This window comes from Ahaetulla prasina, chromosome 2 (assembly GCF_028640845.1).
Source record: "Ahaetulla prasina isolate Xishuangbanna chromosome 2, ASM2864084v1, whole genome shotgun sequence".
Taxonomy (NCBI): domain Eukaryota; kingdom Metazoa; phylum Chordata; class Lepidosauria; order Squamata; family Colubridae; genus Ahaetulla; species Ahaetulla prasina.
In genome coordinates this window covers 133,928,556-133,943,124 of record NC_080540.1, presented here as the reverse complement: position 1 = coordinate 133,943,124, position 14,569 = coordinate 133,928,556, and the positions used below count along the sequence as shown (strand labels likewise).

At 37.9% G+C, this 14,569-nt stretch overlaps 1 protein-coding gene across 2 annotated transcripts in view; it reads right to left on the bottom strand.

The window, feature by feature from the left end:
• CCDC57 (coiled-coil domain containing 57) overlaps nt 1–14,569 on the bottom strand; it is a 62,855-nt gene that overhangs the window by 30,766 nt on the left and 17,520 nt on the right. For both annotated transcript variants that reach the window (XM_058169495.1, XM_058169496.1), the window contains 3 exons: nt 10,815–10,973; nt 8,980–9,142; nt 7,087–7,206 (listed from right to left, as the gene is read on the bottom strand). In XM_058169495.1, coding sequence (XP_058025478.1) covers nt 7,087–7,206; nt 8,980–9,142; nt 10,815–10,973 — 442 coding nt within the window. The remainder of the gene's footprint in view (nt 1–7,086; nt 7,207–8,979; nt 9,143–10,814; nt 10,974–14,569) is intronic.

The window sequence follows — 14,569 nt, the reverse complement described above, 5'->3', positions numbered from 1 at the left end:
GGATTTCATCTTCCAAGATGGAAACAAAATTTTGCCTAATACTGTGCAAAATGTTGTCAAGCAAAATAGATAACATTGAAGTAGACAAACAATAGAAAACATAGCTTTTAATCAACCTCATATAATCAATATAAGAGAAATATTTTCCAGGAAATTAAATGTCACATGTCAAATCAAAATATATTTGTAAATTAGTAATAGAGTACAATAATAGAGACAAAATTACCCTCCAAAGTAATGAAATTTAAGTTGTGAATGAAATCTAAACAAATATTACCATGTTTCCCCAAAAATAAGACATGTCCAGATAATAAGCACAATTGAGCTTTTCAATGCATGTGATAATATAAGCTACCCCCGCAAAATACCCCCCCACAACTACTTGAGCAGCTGGTCCAGCCATTTCCTCTGGTTGCTTGCCGCAAAACTAAAATGAGTTGAGGAGGCAAGGCTGGAGGGGGAGGAAGGGGGGACATGCCCTCCCCTCCCTGTTCTTCGTGCCAGCCGAGTGCCCAGCATATCCCACCCCACCCCAATGGCAACAGCAGCCTGGCTGCTTCCTTTCCCCACCGTCTCTTTATTGAGCGGGGTGGCAGGGGTGGCATGGGAGAAGCAAGACACATGGAGCGAGATGTGGCTCTCCTTGCTGTCTCTTCTCCCCACCTTGTCAGGCATGACAGGGGTCCTGCCCCTTGCTTAGCCACCTGCCCCCTTTAGGGATGTAATTTGGAGGTGGCAGGTAAGGCAGATGAGAAGCGGGATGTGTGTCTTACCTTTCCAGCTCTGTTGCGTTCCTTGCTGTTGTGTCCAGGAAAACACGCTGTAAAAGAAAGCCTTCTTGTGAGTTCAATCAAACTTCTCAAACTCATGAGAAGGTTTTCTTTTACAGCGTGTTTCCCTGGACACAACAGCAAGGAACACAATGGAGCTGAAAAGCTAAGATGCGCATCCCGCTTCTCACCCGCCCTACCTGCCACACCCAAATTGCATCCCTAAAGGGGGTGGGTGGCTAAGAATAGAATAGAATTATTTTTTTTTATTGGCCAAGTGTGATTGGACACACAAGGAATTTGTCTTGGTGCATATGCTCTCAGTGTACATAAAAGAAAAGATACGTTCATCAAGGTACAACATTTACAACACAAATGATGGTCAATATATCAATGTAAATCATAAGGATTGCCAGCAACAAGTTATAGTCATACACTCATAAATGGAAAGAGATTGGTGATGGGAACTATGAGAGGATTAATAGTAGTGCAGATTCAGTAAATAGTTTGACAGTGTTGATGGAATTATTTGTTTAGCAAAGTGATGGCCTTCGGGGAAAAACTGTTCTTGTGTCTAGTTGTTCTGGTGTGCAGTGCTCTATAGCGTCGTTCTGAGGGTAGGAGTTGAAACAGTTTATGTCCAGGATGCGAGGGGTCTGTAAATATTTAAGTGAGGCGCAGGAACCCTGTCATGCCCGACAAGGTGGGGAGAAGAGACAGCAAGGGGAGCCACGTCTCACTCCACATGTCTCGCTTCTCCCCCGCCCCACCTGCCACCCTTCTCGATAAAGAGATGGTGGGGAAGGGAAGCAGCTGTTGCCATTGGGGTGGAGTGGGACGTGCTGGGCTGCTCGGCCAGCACAAAGAACAGGGAGGAGAGGTGATGGCAGCGACGGGACATCCAGGCCCACGCTCACCACCTCCTGCACCCCCAAAATAATAAGACCCCCGATAATAAGGCCAAGCCCTTATTTGGGGGGTCAAAAGAAAATAAAACCCTCTCTTATTTTCGGGGAAACACAGTAAATATTAGCGTATGTTTCCAAATGTACATCAGCAGCACATTTTCAATCCTGAAATATCATTTATCATTTTCTTAGATGACCTTCTCTATCTAAAAATACTAAGCATTTTTCATTCTCCGCTTCTGAACTCTTTTCAAAGAAGATACTCTTTTTAAAACAATAAATAGTGGGCAACCACTAGAGCGCAGCATAAGGTTTTTTAAGATTCAAAACAGTCTCAATGTTTGTTAGTATATATGAAGTGGGTGTTAGCAGTGAAAAAATATTTCTCTAAAAGACAAAAGCAAATACAGTATCAGAAACATTGGCAAGATTCAGAAATACAGTAATATTTCTCAGTGATTCATATGTTGTGAAGAGCTTAAATGTGATTTAACAGTTGGAAATGGTAATAATATTTTGACAACATAGAGCAACGTTAAGTCCTTACACAAAAGGAGTTTTGTGTGAGTTTGGTAATTAAACAGAGACATCTTATGCAACATGATAAAAACAACAATGAATCATGTTAATATGTTAGATTTTTATCTTTCATGTGAAAACTTTTATATTCTCATGTCAATTTGACTGGTTTTAACAAAAGATTCACACAACTATAGATTTCAGATTTTGGAAACCTGCCCCCCCACCCCGACTGTCATAGTATGATGGTTTTCAAAGATGATTTTAAAAAATTGACATTTAATCTTAAAACACTTGAGAGGATATATCATAGCATTTCTTAAGCGCTAATACAAAGAATATCAGTCTGTTCTTTAGGTCTTAAGATCCTAATTATAACCATGTGACAGTAAAATTGGTTGCATAGGAAGACCGAGTTCTTCGTTACTATATACAGTATACTTGATCTTAACCAAAAAGACCAAGAAACAATTTATTAAACATGTTCAAACAAAAGCAAATGTCAAGGATGTTTGAAATTGGATTCCTGCAGTGAGTAAAAGTTTAAATGTATTGGTCTAAATAACCCCTTTCAACTTTATAATTCTGTGTTTTAAATTCTAATTAAAAAATTTCACTGTGCAATATTTATTGGCTTTTTGTATCGAATTATTATAATATGTTTCTCTATAATTATCCTATTTATACCATAAAATAATTCAGTTACTCTTTGCATTGATCTTCCTTTTTATGTACATCATACATATCCACAGAAAATCTCCCTGAGGATAAAGGTATCAAGTTACAACATCATTTTACAACAATGTTTTTATTCAGAAGAAATAACTAAGCAATTCCTCAAAAAGCAGCATAGGGAAATGTGCATAGGGAAATATGTTTTCTCTATACCTTCTTAGGAGAAAAGTGTTACCTCATAGCTAACTAGCTTTATCTACTAAATGATGTAAAAGGAAATTTTTGCAAAGAATTATTGGACTAATTCTATTTCTGGTTGTATATCATAAACTGTTAAAAGCCAATTACCCATGCAATACAATCTTCAAGGACAAAGAGTAGTGAAAATGACTCCACAAATAATCAAAAATTATTTTTCTCCAGCCTTTTTCAGGAAATATAAAACCTTTCAAAGGTAGCCACAATGCCATATTGATGTAAGCCTAAAAATAGCTGAAGCCAGCAATTATCTAGCCTAGGCATGGGCAATCCAGAGTCACCAATCAATTCCCAGCGTTACTGTGTCTTCTCCAGACCTCCCTCCTCAGTTGCTATCAAAATTCAGCAGCACAATTTGCTGCTACAATTTGCCAGCATTATATGCTATTAAAATTAGACACAGAATCTTTAAAATGTTTTAAAGATCTTTTTAATGTAATAATTTGGAAAAGTTTTATTTCAATTATCCTGACCTTTTTTCACTTTGTGTTATCCATTCCTTTTGTTTTTTAATGAATTACTTCATCTGATCAATTGAAGAACCTCAGTGCTTAAGCTGAAAGCATCCATAAAATCACTATGGAAGCAACATACTGTAAATAAAGCCAATAAATAATATGGCTAGTAATCATGGCTAGTAATGGTTAAATAAGTAGCTGCCTAAAAAGACATTTTAGAAATAATTTGCCATTGTCTTCTTTCTAGTGACCCACCTGGTTTCATGCAAATTCCCTAAAAGCAGGAAATGCTTTCCAGCAGTCAAAAACAGTATTTTACAGTTCTACAAAATCTAATTTGTTTTTCCACTTACAAAATACAATTGCAAATCTGCATTCCCAGTATATGATTTCTGCTTAAGGATTTTCATATGAACAGTTTTAGATTTAGAAAACATAGACAACTGCCCCCAAAGTAGACATGTTTCTGTCTTGCGTTGTAAAGTATTTCATTAGTTCTTCTATAGCAGGGGTGTCAAACTGGATTTCTTTGAGGGCCGGATCAGCATTGTAGTTCTCCTCTGTGGGCCTGCTGGGGACGATGGGGAGAACGAGAGACGGGATAGACACCTCCTGCAGTACCCTGCTGGCCAAAACATTTTCAGCCTGGACGGCCTCCTGCAGCACCCTACAGATCAAAATGTTTTCAGCCAGCAGAGTGCTGCAGGAGGCCATCCAGGCTGAAAACAGGGCACCGGGGGGTGGGGGGGGGCATTTTGGCTGCCAGAAGCTCCGCAGGCTGATCCTTTGCTATTTCCAGGCTGGCCCCGCAAGCCAGATTTAAGCACCCCGCAGGCCAGATCCGGTCCCTGGGCCTTGAATTTGACACCTCTGTTCTATAGGATTTGTGGTGAAGGAAAACACTAGCTTCCTTGTGAACAAGCCACAGCTCTAGAGTCTAGAAATTATATGTGCCTGAGGATTCAGTCCTTGCTAAATGGCTGCTCTGACGAAAGGGATAGATGAAGAAGATTGAGAGAGACAGAGGAGGACATAGAGAAGCCTTCTTTTTCTTTCCAGGCTTATATAAATAAATTCTCCCACCCCTGTATGCTGCTCATTTGGAACTGAGCACATTTAATTAATTAATTAATTAATTTAGTATGCTGCCCATCTCTCTACCAAGTGACACTGGGTAGCTTACAATGTCACAAATAATTAAGACATCAGACATTAAAAATTAAAACATTTAATATTAAAACAGATAAAAAGAACCAACACAGAGACAGGGTAGAGGTGAGATCTTGTACTAGTCTACTAGCCACCTCCAAAATGGGATGCTGCAATAGGGGCCCCAAGCCAGTCACCAAAGCAGGGTTTTCAGACTGCTTTATAAAGCTAAGAGGATGGGGGTGAATCTCAACTCAATAGGTATGATATTACAAAAGGTAGGAGACACTGCAGAGATACCCCTCTGGTTGCATCTCCCTAGGCAACGAGATTCGGGGCATGCCTCTTCTGCTGGAGTGAGGTGTGACAATCCCATTGGGGTGAGATGGTTCCTGAGGTAACCTGGATCTCTGCCATAAAGACTTTTAAAGGTTCAATACCTTGAATTGGACTGGAAGCAAACCGGAAAGTTGCACAGCAGTGGTATAACATGCCCTAGGGACTGTTCATGCTGCTGCATTTTGTGCCAGTTTGTAGTTTCAGTGTCCAGGCCCTGAAGAGAAGCTGGTTCCTCATCCTGGAAAGCTTTACTCAAAGGAAAGGATGGGCTCATGACCGAGGCTGTAAAGTATTATTGAGACTGTTGATGCAAGAGCAGAAAAAGCCTAAAACTGCTGATGGCAGTTTGCTTCCTTAATTTGTTATTTTATTCTGAGAGTTAACATTGAGTTCTTGATTTGGACTGTGAGAGTCCAAAGAGTATGAATTTGTTGATAACCCTATTCCTGAATTCTTCCACGTGAGAATGGAGAAGAAACTTCAGATTTTTTTACAGTTTTGAAGAATCTAGACTTTGCTTTCTGCTGTTGACTAGTCAGCTCCCTACCTCTCTGTCTACATGGGTTTCTGCCATGCTGAGGTCAGGACAGGGGTGCAGAAGGGATCCAGTTAGTGTCCCACCCAGAAAGAATCATTTAGGGAACTAAATTAAAGTGTTGTATATTGGGTGCAGCATTGTTATATCCTAAAACCTGAGATTACAGTACTCTACATTGGTTTACCAATAGCTCTTGTCATGACTGAGAAGATGGATAAATCAAATCAGAATGACAACTCCTCTGATGAGCCAACCCAAGCAATACTTTTAAAGGAACCAGGACCACCTACAGACCAGGCTACAGGTGGAATAGATCTCATCACAAACCTCCTGCAAGTCAATCTCATTTCAGTTTGATGGTTTATTTATGTGATTTATGAAAGGTTTTCTACCTTTGATTATGGCTCTTATTTGAATTCCAAAATCCACTAGTTGAAATAAACAAGAATTGTGAATCAATGTTAAGAGTCATAATATTAGGATTAAAGAATAAAGGCTATATTTGGGTGTATATTCATATCAGACATCCTTAGCTAATGTCTGCAACTGGCACTACCAGAACTGCCCCAACTAAGCTATGTGGTCATGTGATATTTTGCCTAATGACCATTTTACTTTATCAATGGAACTTCCAGACCCAATTAGGATTAATAAGTAACAACTTGTAGGGACGCGGTGGTTCAGGGGCTAGGACATTGAGCTTGTCGATCGAAAGGTGGCAGCTCAGCGGTTCAAATCCCTAGTGCTGCCGTGTAACGGGGTGAGCTCCCGTTACTTGTCCCAGCTTCTGCCAACCTAGCAATTTCAAAAGCACGTAAAAATGCAAGTAGAAAAAATAGGGACCACCTTTGGTGGGAAGGTAACAGCGTTCCGTGCGCCTCTGGCATTGAGTCATGCTGGCCACATGACCACGGAGACATCTTTGGACAGTGCTGGCTCTTCGGCTTTGAAACAGAGATAAGCACCGCCCCCTAGAATCGGCAACAACTAGCACGTATGTGCAAGGGGAACCTTTACCTTTACCTTAAGTAACAACTGCTATAAATTTGATTTTTTCAAACCAGATATTTTGTACATCTTTATTCTTATCAAAAATTAGTATTATTCTGTTGGACTTGGTTCAGTTCATTTGAATTTTGATTTTATCTTCTAAAGTACAATATTAGCCAATCTAACATGGTACCATCTGCATAGCTGAATATGCAGCAACCATTTGTAAATGCATATATAAAAACAAAACCTATTCTATATAAAACCTATTATATAAAAATTATTTATTCTATAATTATTCTATATAAAAATTATTTCATGAAAGCGTTTTGACATGTTTAATGCAATTTTAATGAGAAATATCCAACAAATTTCTGCATTAATGCACTCAAATAATTTGATTAAATATTTGTTTTCTCCCACAGAATAATACTGACTATAACTTTAGCTCTATTCAATAAATAATATTAAGTAATTCCAACCTGTTTCTCTTTAAGCAAGTGAAGTTGCTGACAAGCCTGGTCTCTTTCAAGGGTTATAGTAGACAACAGTACTTCTAATCCATGCAATTTTTCTTCCTTTTCTTTTAGTGCAGCAGTAGCCTATAAAGAAGTTAAAGCAACTCAAGAAGAGGTTTTGAAAGATTCTCTCTTATCTTCTTGTACATCTGATATCCTATTACAGATCATCCTCACTTAATGACCATTCACTTGGTGATCATTCAAGAGTCCTCCCCAGAGTTACTTATAAAACAGTTCCGGAATCCTGACAACTGCGCCCCCTGATCTCATGATTGCATTTTGGGCACTTGGTAAATGGCTCACATTTACAGCCATGTGCAACATCTTATGGTCACATAATTGTGATTTTCAGCATATTTTTTTTTGCTGCTTTCCATCATTTACTGCCAGTTTTTGGCAAAAAAAGTCCCATCGTTAAAACAGGTTCACTTAAAACGCTTCACAAAAAAGTAAGCATGGTCAGGTGACCTCCTGCTTAATGACCACCACAACTCATGATCATAATTCTAGGATCATTGATGATCACAAGTGAGGATTACCTGTACATACATAAAATTTAATCTTTGGAGTAAAATTAAATTTAGTCCCAAATCCTACAGAAAGGCCTATGAAGGAAAAAAAAAATCAGGCTGTTCTAAATCAAAGTGCTCTACTAAGATACCGATGGCCTTACCATTCTCCAGTTTGACTACTGTGATGAACTACATATAGGCTGACTTGGCAGACTACACGGAAGCTGCAGTTGGTGCAAAATATAGGGGCAAAATATACAGTATGAGAGTTGTCAATGCCCATATAACCCCAGGTTTGTAGATAATACATGGTCTATCAGGAGGCTTCTAGGTAGAAGAAATCTTTTATTTAGGTATTTAGGCATTAGTATGAAAATGTTAACGTTTGGAGGACCAAACAGGGCTCCCACTAACTGTACCCAAGAGCAGGGGTGTGAAACTCAGGGCCCATAGGCCGGATGTGTCATGCACTGGCTACGCCCACGCCTGGTTTAGCGAAAAAAGTCATGATACATTGCGTGACGACGTGACGACATGAGTTTGACACCCCTGTCCTAGAATGTAGTCAAAACAACTTTTCCACAGTTTAATTTATTATGGATAATGGGAGTGCTGCTTATTCTGATACTGGATTTTGTGGTCAGTGTCTGGTTTATGCTTTATGGATATTATGTTTAACTCTTATACAAATTTAAGATGTTGTTAATAAATTAATTGTATTTAGTTAGTAAATATAATTTAATTTATTTATTCAGACTAGGTGCCACCCAACTACAGACAAAGCTGGGCAGCTCACAATGTAAAAATAAACTAATAAAAATAAAGCTGGACTCTGACATCACATTATATTTTCAGATGTTCAGCATTCAATCATGGAAATGGCTCACTGTCAGCAACTATTGCTTTTCAAGTTCCAACATCTATTTCAATTTGGACCTATTTTTAACAGAATATAGGTGGAGAGAAAAAGACTTGTTTCTAGCATAGAACAGGTCTTGCTACTTAAAAGCTGTAACCAACTAAGCTGCAATTTTCTCTAACTAGCATCAAAAATGATGCTCTACTCACATCTGTAGACAATCTTGCTGGGAAGTGTTTTCAAATCTTAAATTGAAATCTAGCGGTGTTGCCTCTAACTATACATAAGTTATTAAAAAAAAAATAACCTGCTACAGGTCAAAGCCAACTGAACAAATTACAGTGAGAAAGCACTAATCCTGTCAAAATGGAATATCTGATGTATTTGTTAGAAGCATAGAAACATTAAACCAAAATCATCAAATATTCCATCATGAAATATGTCTCTGTTAATACCCTCTGCTTAGCTGCTAGAAATGCTGACCTGGTCCCTAGCTGTTGACAGGTTCTGTATCAGAGCCTCTGATTTGTGATATTGATTCCTTTCAGCATTCTCACATCGCTGCTGCCATTCCAGCTCTGCTTGCACTTTAGCTCTTTCCAAACTCTCTTCTTTCTCTATTGCAAGTAAGAACTGTTGCTTATATCTAATACAAGGGAAAGAAAAGACATCACTTAAATATTAATTTAAAAGTTAACATTTACAATTCTATAAGACCGATGCATTTTAAAAACGTTTTAAAACAGTTGTTCCCTAACACATATTATTCCAGTCCAGTAGCAGTTGAACTTGCAAAGTGAAAATTAATGACTTAAATCTTTTTGCAAGCTGACAAAAATTCTTGCATCACTCATTAAGTTTATTTTTTAAAAGAACCATCTTATACTTTTATTGATAGTGAGAAACATATAGTATACGAAGTAACCTAAACTTTCAAAACTGAAATGAAAAGACAAAATACAAAAACATTCATGCAGTTAAAATATGGAAGAAAATGGAATGTTGCAAAAATATGGCACTGCTGTGAAATACACAAAAAAATTGAATCTGCATTTATGTAAAGTTAAAAGACAGTATATACTTTATCAAGTGTGAAAGTTCATTAAAAGGTTTAAAGCTTTTTTTCTGAGCAAAATAGCAATTTATTGCTATTCTCTCCTCCATGTAAACTCCAGGTAGTTTACATGGTTTCTTCCATTCATCCATCATTATAGCATCACAATAGTTCTGAGATATTAGTTAGGCTAAAGTGCAGCGAGTCATTCAAGGTTATCCTGCATGCTTCATGGCTCAGTAGGATTAAAAACTTGTGTTTATTCAAATCTAGACTGACTTTCTATCTCATATACCACAGCTACTCATATTAGCCTTCTAGATGTCCTTATTCACCCTTGATGACATTATCATCCAAGTGATTCCCAATTTTAATATCATAGCACTCAACTGGCCAACTCTTGATTAATTGTGTTCATGGCATATCTGAAGTTTTCCGAGGTTGACTAGCTAATGGTAATCAGCATGCCGAGCATAACTTTCTTTGACCTTACAACTCTATTGTTTTAAGAGTGGAAAAACATCTGAATGTTGAAGCAGAGTATGACATAATGGAAGTAATCAGTCCTAGTGTTCTCATTCATCTCTTGAGTTCTCTGGCATATAGCATTAACTAGACAACCAGTGTCCCATTGGGTCAACGTTTCAGAGATATTTCCTGACCTAAACAGAGAAACAAAATGTCCAAGGGTGATTGAAAAAGCAGGGGACTTCCAACTTCTTCCTGGCTTCCCCATTGAGTTTGTGGGAATCTGGCAGGGTATCCAAAACTTTCCTTCCTTTCCTCCCTCCCACCCCTGGGCTCTCTTTTGATTTGAAAAATGTCACTTGCAGGATCTTTTTGCAAAGAACTATGGTTCAGAAGGGAATAGGAAGCCTCTGGCAAAGTATTGTGATTGCCATCCTTAATTCTTAAGGAGAAAAAAATGGTACTGCTGAAATTCATCCATTTTGTTGCCAAGATTCTGTGGATCAATTTCAAGATACTGTGTGGTAGCAAATGTGATGCTGGGAGGGAAGAAGCATCCATGCAGGTTAAGAAAAGGTAAAGTAGCCCATCTCTTTTCAATACATGTCATCACATACACAAAAAAAGATTCTATTGTATTGTTGTACCTTCCATCTTGACTTTTTGACCCTGCCAGCACACACCTTTCCTGGGACAACATGCAGATCAAAGGCTGCCCACTAGTGGTATAACCCAAGATTAATTATCAATAAACATTTTGAAAAAAATCAAAGGTTTAATAAGAAAAATAATTTACCTTTCAATATCTTGATTTAAGGCAACCATCTCTGCTTTCAGCTTTACTACTTCTTCTTGCTGTGCTTGAATCTTTAAATTCTTTGAAACGGTCTCCTTGGATATCCGAGCTATTTGAAAATCCCAGTTTGTTTTCAGTTCTTCTAGTTCATGTTCAAGTCTTAAAAAGCAACAGCTCAAATTTGATCTCCCTTAATAGTTTTATTTTTTAAAAAACAAGTAACCAATTGTCTAATTTATCTAGGTGGTCAGAAGGACAGTCAAAGCATCATGAAACTCGGCAATCTTAAAATAAGTTATTTATATAGTATTAAAATTATATGATGCAATATTATGCATATACAATAAATTTGGATTCACTGAAATTTCAGAGACATATAATAGAACATTAGTACTACACAAATACAAACAGGGAAGAACAGTTATTATTTAGGCATGTTCCCTATGCAAACATTTTTATTTACTCTATATTACTAACATGGATTTGTTCCTAACTTCAAAATACAATCTATTAGGAGATTATTTTGATTTTTTCTAAGTGAATCTACAATTTTAGATAACATTCATGAAGTTAGATGTCTTTTACCAAAACTTGCAGAAGCTAGACAGAAAATAATAAAGATAAAATATTTTGTATAAACTCAATCAAAACCCGATTTAGATTTCAAGTACTGACTTAGATGCGAAGTCAACTTATTTAGTGACTGTCTGAAGTTACAACATTGAAAAGAGTGACTTATGACAATTTTTCAGATTGACAACCACTGTAGCATCCCCATAGTCATGTGATCAAAATTTGGACGCTTGGCAACTGGTTCATATTTATAACAGTTGCAGTGTCCCAGGGTCACGTGATCACCTTTTGTGACCTTCTGAAGCAAAGTCAATGGGGAAGCCAGATTCACTTTACAACTGTTACTAATTTAAAATATAGCCAGGCTCAAGAGCTCCTGCCTGTTCTAAATATTCTTCTCTCTAGGCAGGGCTGATGTGGGAAGCAGAATGGCTCTATCTCTGGAAAGGACAATCTGTTCAGTCAGATTAAAGAAGAGGCCATCCAATACAAAGCATAAAAAAATGACCTGATGGCAAAATGGAACCAAAATATTGATTCTGCAGTGTTTGTTAAAATGTCAGTGAGATTGTATATAATCCATAGTAATATTTTAAAGAGTTCAGTATTTTACATGGTATCTTTTTAGCAATGAGTTTAACTAAATACTTGATGTATTATTAAAAGAAGAAAGTCAAAAATTTTGATGCCAATTTAGTCTAGTGCTGGAGACAAATGCTGTAACAGAAATTCAGTAATTAAAAAGTGCCAACTAATCCATATTGGGACCAGATATTTAATGGATTTTGAATTCGTGAATTAAAAAATAAACCAATCAATAATCTGTTCTGAAATAGGTTAGTTATTTGAAAAAAAATGTTGCAAAGATTGTTAAAAATATTCGCTATGTCAAGGAAATTAAAATTAAATGACAAATGGTAGAAGGATTTCTCAGGAAAGGGAAAGAAATCAGAATAGCAAGAAATAATCATACACAATCACATCTAGCTACTGCATGAGCAACCTTTTTGTCCACTCCAACACAGATATATAATACCTAAACCTATAATATTTAAAGAAGATAGATGAGCAGCCAATTAAATTATTTGAAATAGAAGTGGTGCAGAGGACTCCGCAGTGATTTGGATTTAGTACCAAAAAAAATGCACTGGAATCCACAACAGCATAAATACAACTTTTATAGTCACTCATTAAAGCAAGTGCATCTGTTTCCAGAGTTGTGCGGCTACTGTGGAAACAGATCCTGAAAAAAGACTTGCTTTAATGAGTCACTAATGAGTACTGCATTCATGCTCCTACTTACTCCCAATTTCAGAATAGAATAGAAACACTGTGCGGCTATACTGTTGAACTCTTTAAAAGGTAACCCTTTATATTATTAAAGCTAAATAGTATACCCATTTCAAAAGAGAAGTCCCTGCAGATTTTACTCAGTTAGTCATTGCCGACTAGGGAGCAGTGCTAATTTCTATTTCAAAGACATTGAGCTAGCACTGTCCAAAAACATTTCCAGGCTGAACTGGCTGGCATGACGTCATGGAACGTTGTTACCTTCCCACTGAAGTGGTACCTATTTATCTACTCGCATTTGCATGCTTTCAAACTGCTAGTTTGGTAGGAGCTGGGACAAGGACAAAAGCTCACCCTGTCACATGGCACACAGGTTTTGAACCTGCTGCTGGCTTTTCAGCCAACAAACCCAGTGTCTTAACTGCTGAGCCACCATGTTGCCTCCCTTTCAAAAGAGAGTTACACAAAGTTACTGTTGCTGCCCATCGCTGCTGCCACCTATCACCACTTCCGTGTGCCCCATTTTTTGGCCTCAATGTGTCCCATTTTTGGCCTCTGCACATCCCATTTTCAGGAGTTGGGGATTGCCACCACTACCACCTATCCCCACCGCCTTGAACGGGCCGAAAGCAGGATGCGTGGAGGCCGAAAATGGGACATGAGGCCAAAAAATGGGGTGTGTGGAGGAAACGATAGGTGGCAGTGGCAATGGGCTATGACAGCGCTGATGGGCAGCGGCAATCCCCACAGCCTGGAACAATTGATTGGTGGTATTCCGGGAGGCAGATCCAACAGCCAATCAGCTGCTCATGCTAAATCAGGATGTGCTGAAGCTGACCAGGCTGTTTGCTGTTTGCTGCAAGGAGACAAATTGCTGGGAGGCAGAGGTGACAAAGTGGGGGCTGGCGGGTGGGCAGGGCTTTGGCAACATTCGCTCTATAAGATGCACAGACATTTCCACCTACTTTTTTTGGGGGGGAAAGAGCGTCTTAAAGTCCGAAAAATACGATATATAAGTTAAGGCTATCAATGACTATGGGGTACATGCATCTGATTACCAGTCCCAAGGGAAAATTAAAAAAAACAAACAGGAGGGGGTATTATTATTATTATTTTTTTATTATTTGCATTTATATCCCCCAGATTAAATAAATAAACATTGGTATGATCCAGCAAGATTCTTATGTTCTGTTTTGTATGTTTTAATTCAGTTACGTAACAAGCTAATAATAAAAGGCTTTTAAATCATGAATAGTGGTGAGACAGTGAATATAAATCAATTATTCCAGTTCACATGCGGGGAATTTTTTGATTTTATTGCCACAAGCTACATCATCAAGATTAAAGCATTCAATATTTTCATCAAGTATAAAAGTGTTGATCAAACCACCCTGTTTCTAGGCACTACATTTCAGGCAGGATAGTGCCAAATTATACCATGTCCAGAAGAGAGCAATAAAAATTATAAGGGGCTTGAAAGGAAAAACATATGAATAATGATTGAACATGCTGAGTGTATTTCAGTTAGAGAAGAGTATTGGAATAGACGATACCATCTTCACGTATCTGAAAGAGTATCCTACAGAAGTCTGTACATAATTATTCAGAGAAGTTCTAGAAGATAGGACAAAATACAATAGCTTCACATTTATGAGGAAAGATTACTGGATGAATCAGAAAAAATATCCTAATGGTAAAAGAAGTTCAACCACCCTGGGAAGTGGTGAAAGCCTCCTGGAAGTATTTTTTTTTTAATTTGAATTTATATCCCGCCCTTCTCCGAAGACTCAGGGCGGCTTACAATGTGTTAAGCAATAGTCTTCATCCATTTGTATATTATATACAAAGTCAACTTAATTGCCCCCAACAATCTGGGTCCTCATTTTACCTAC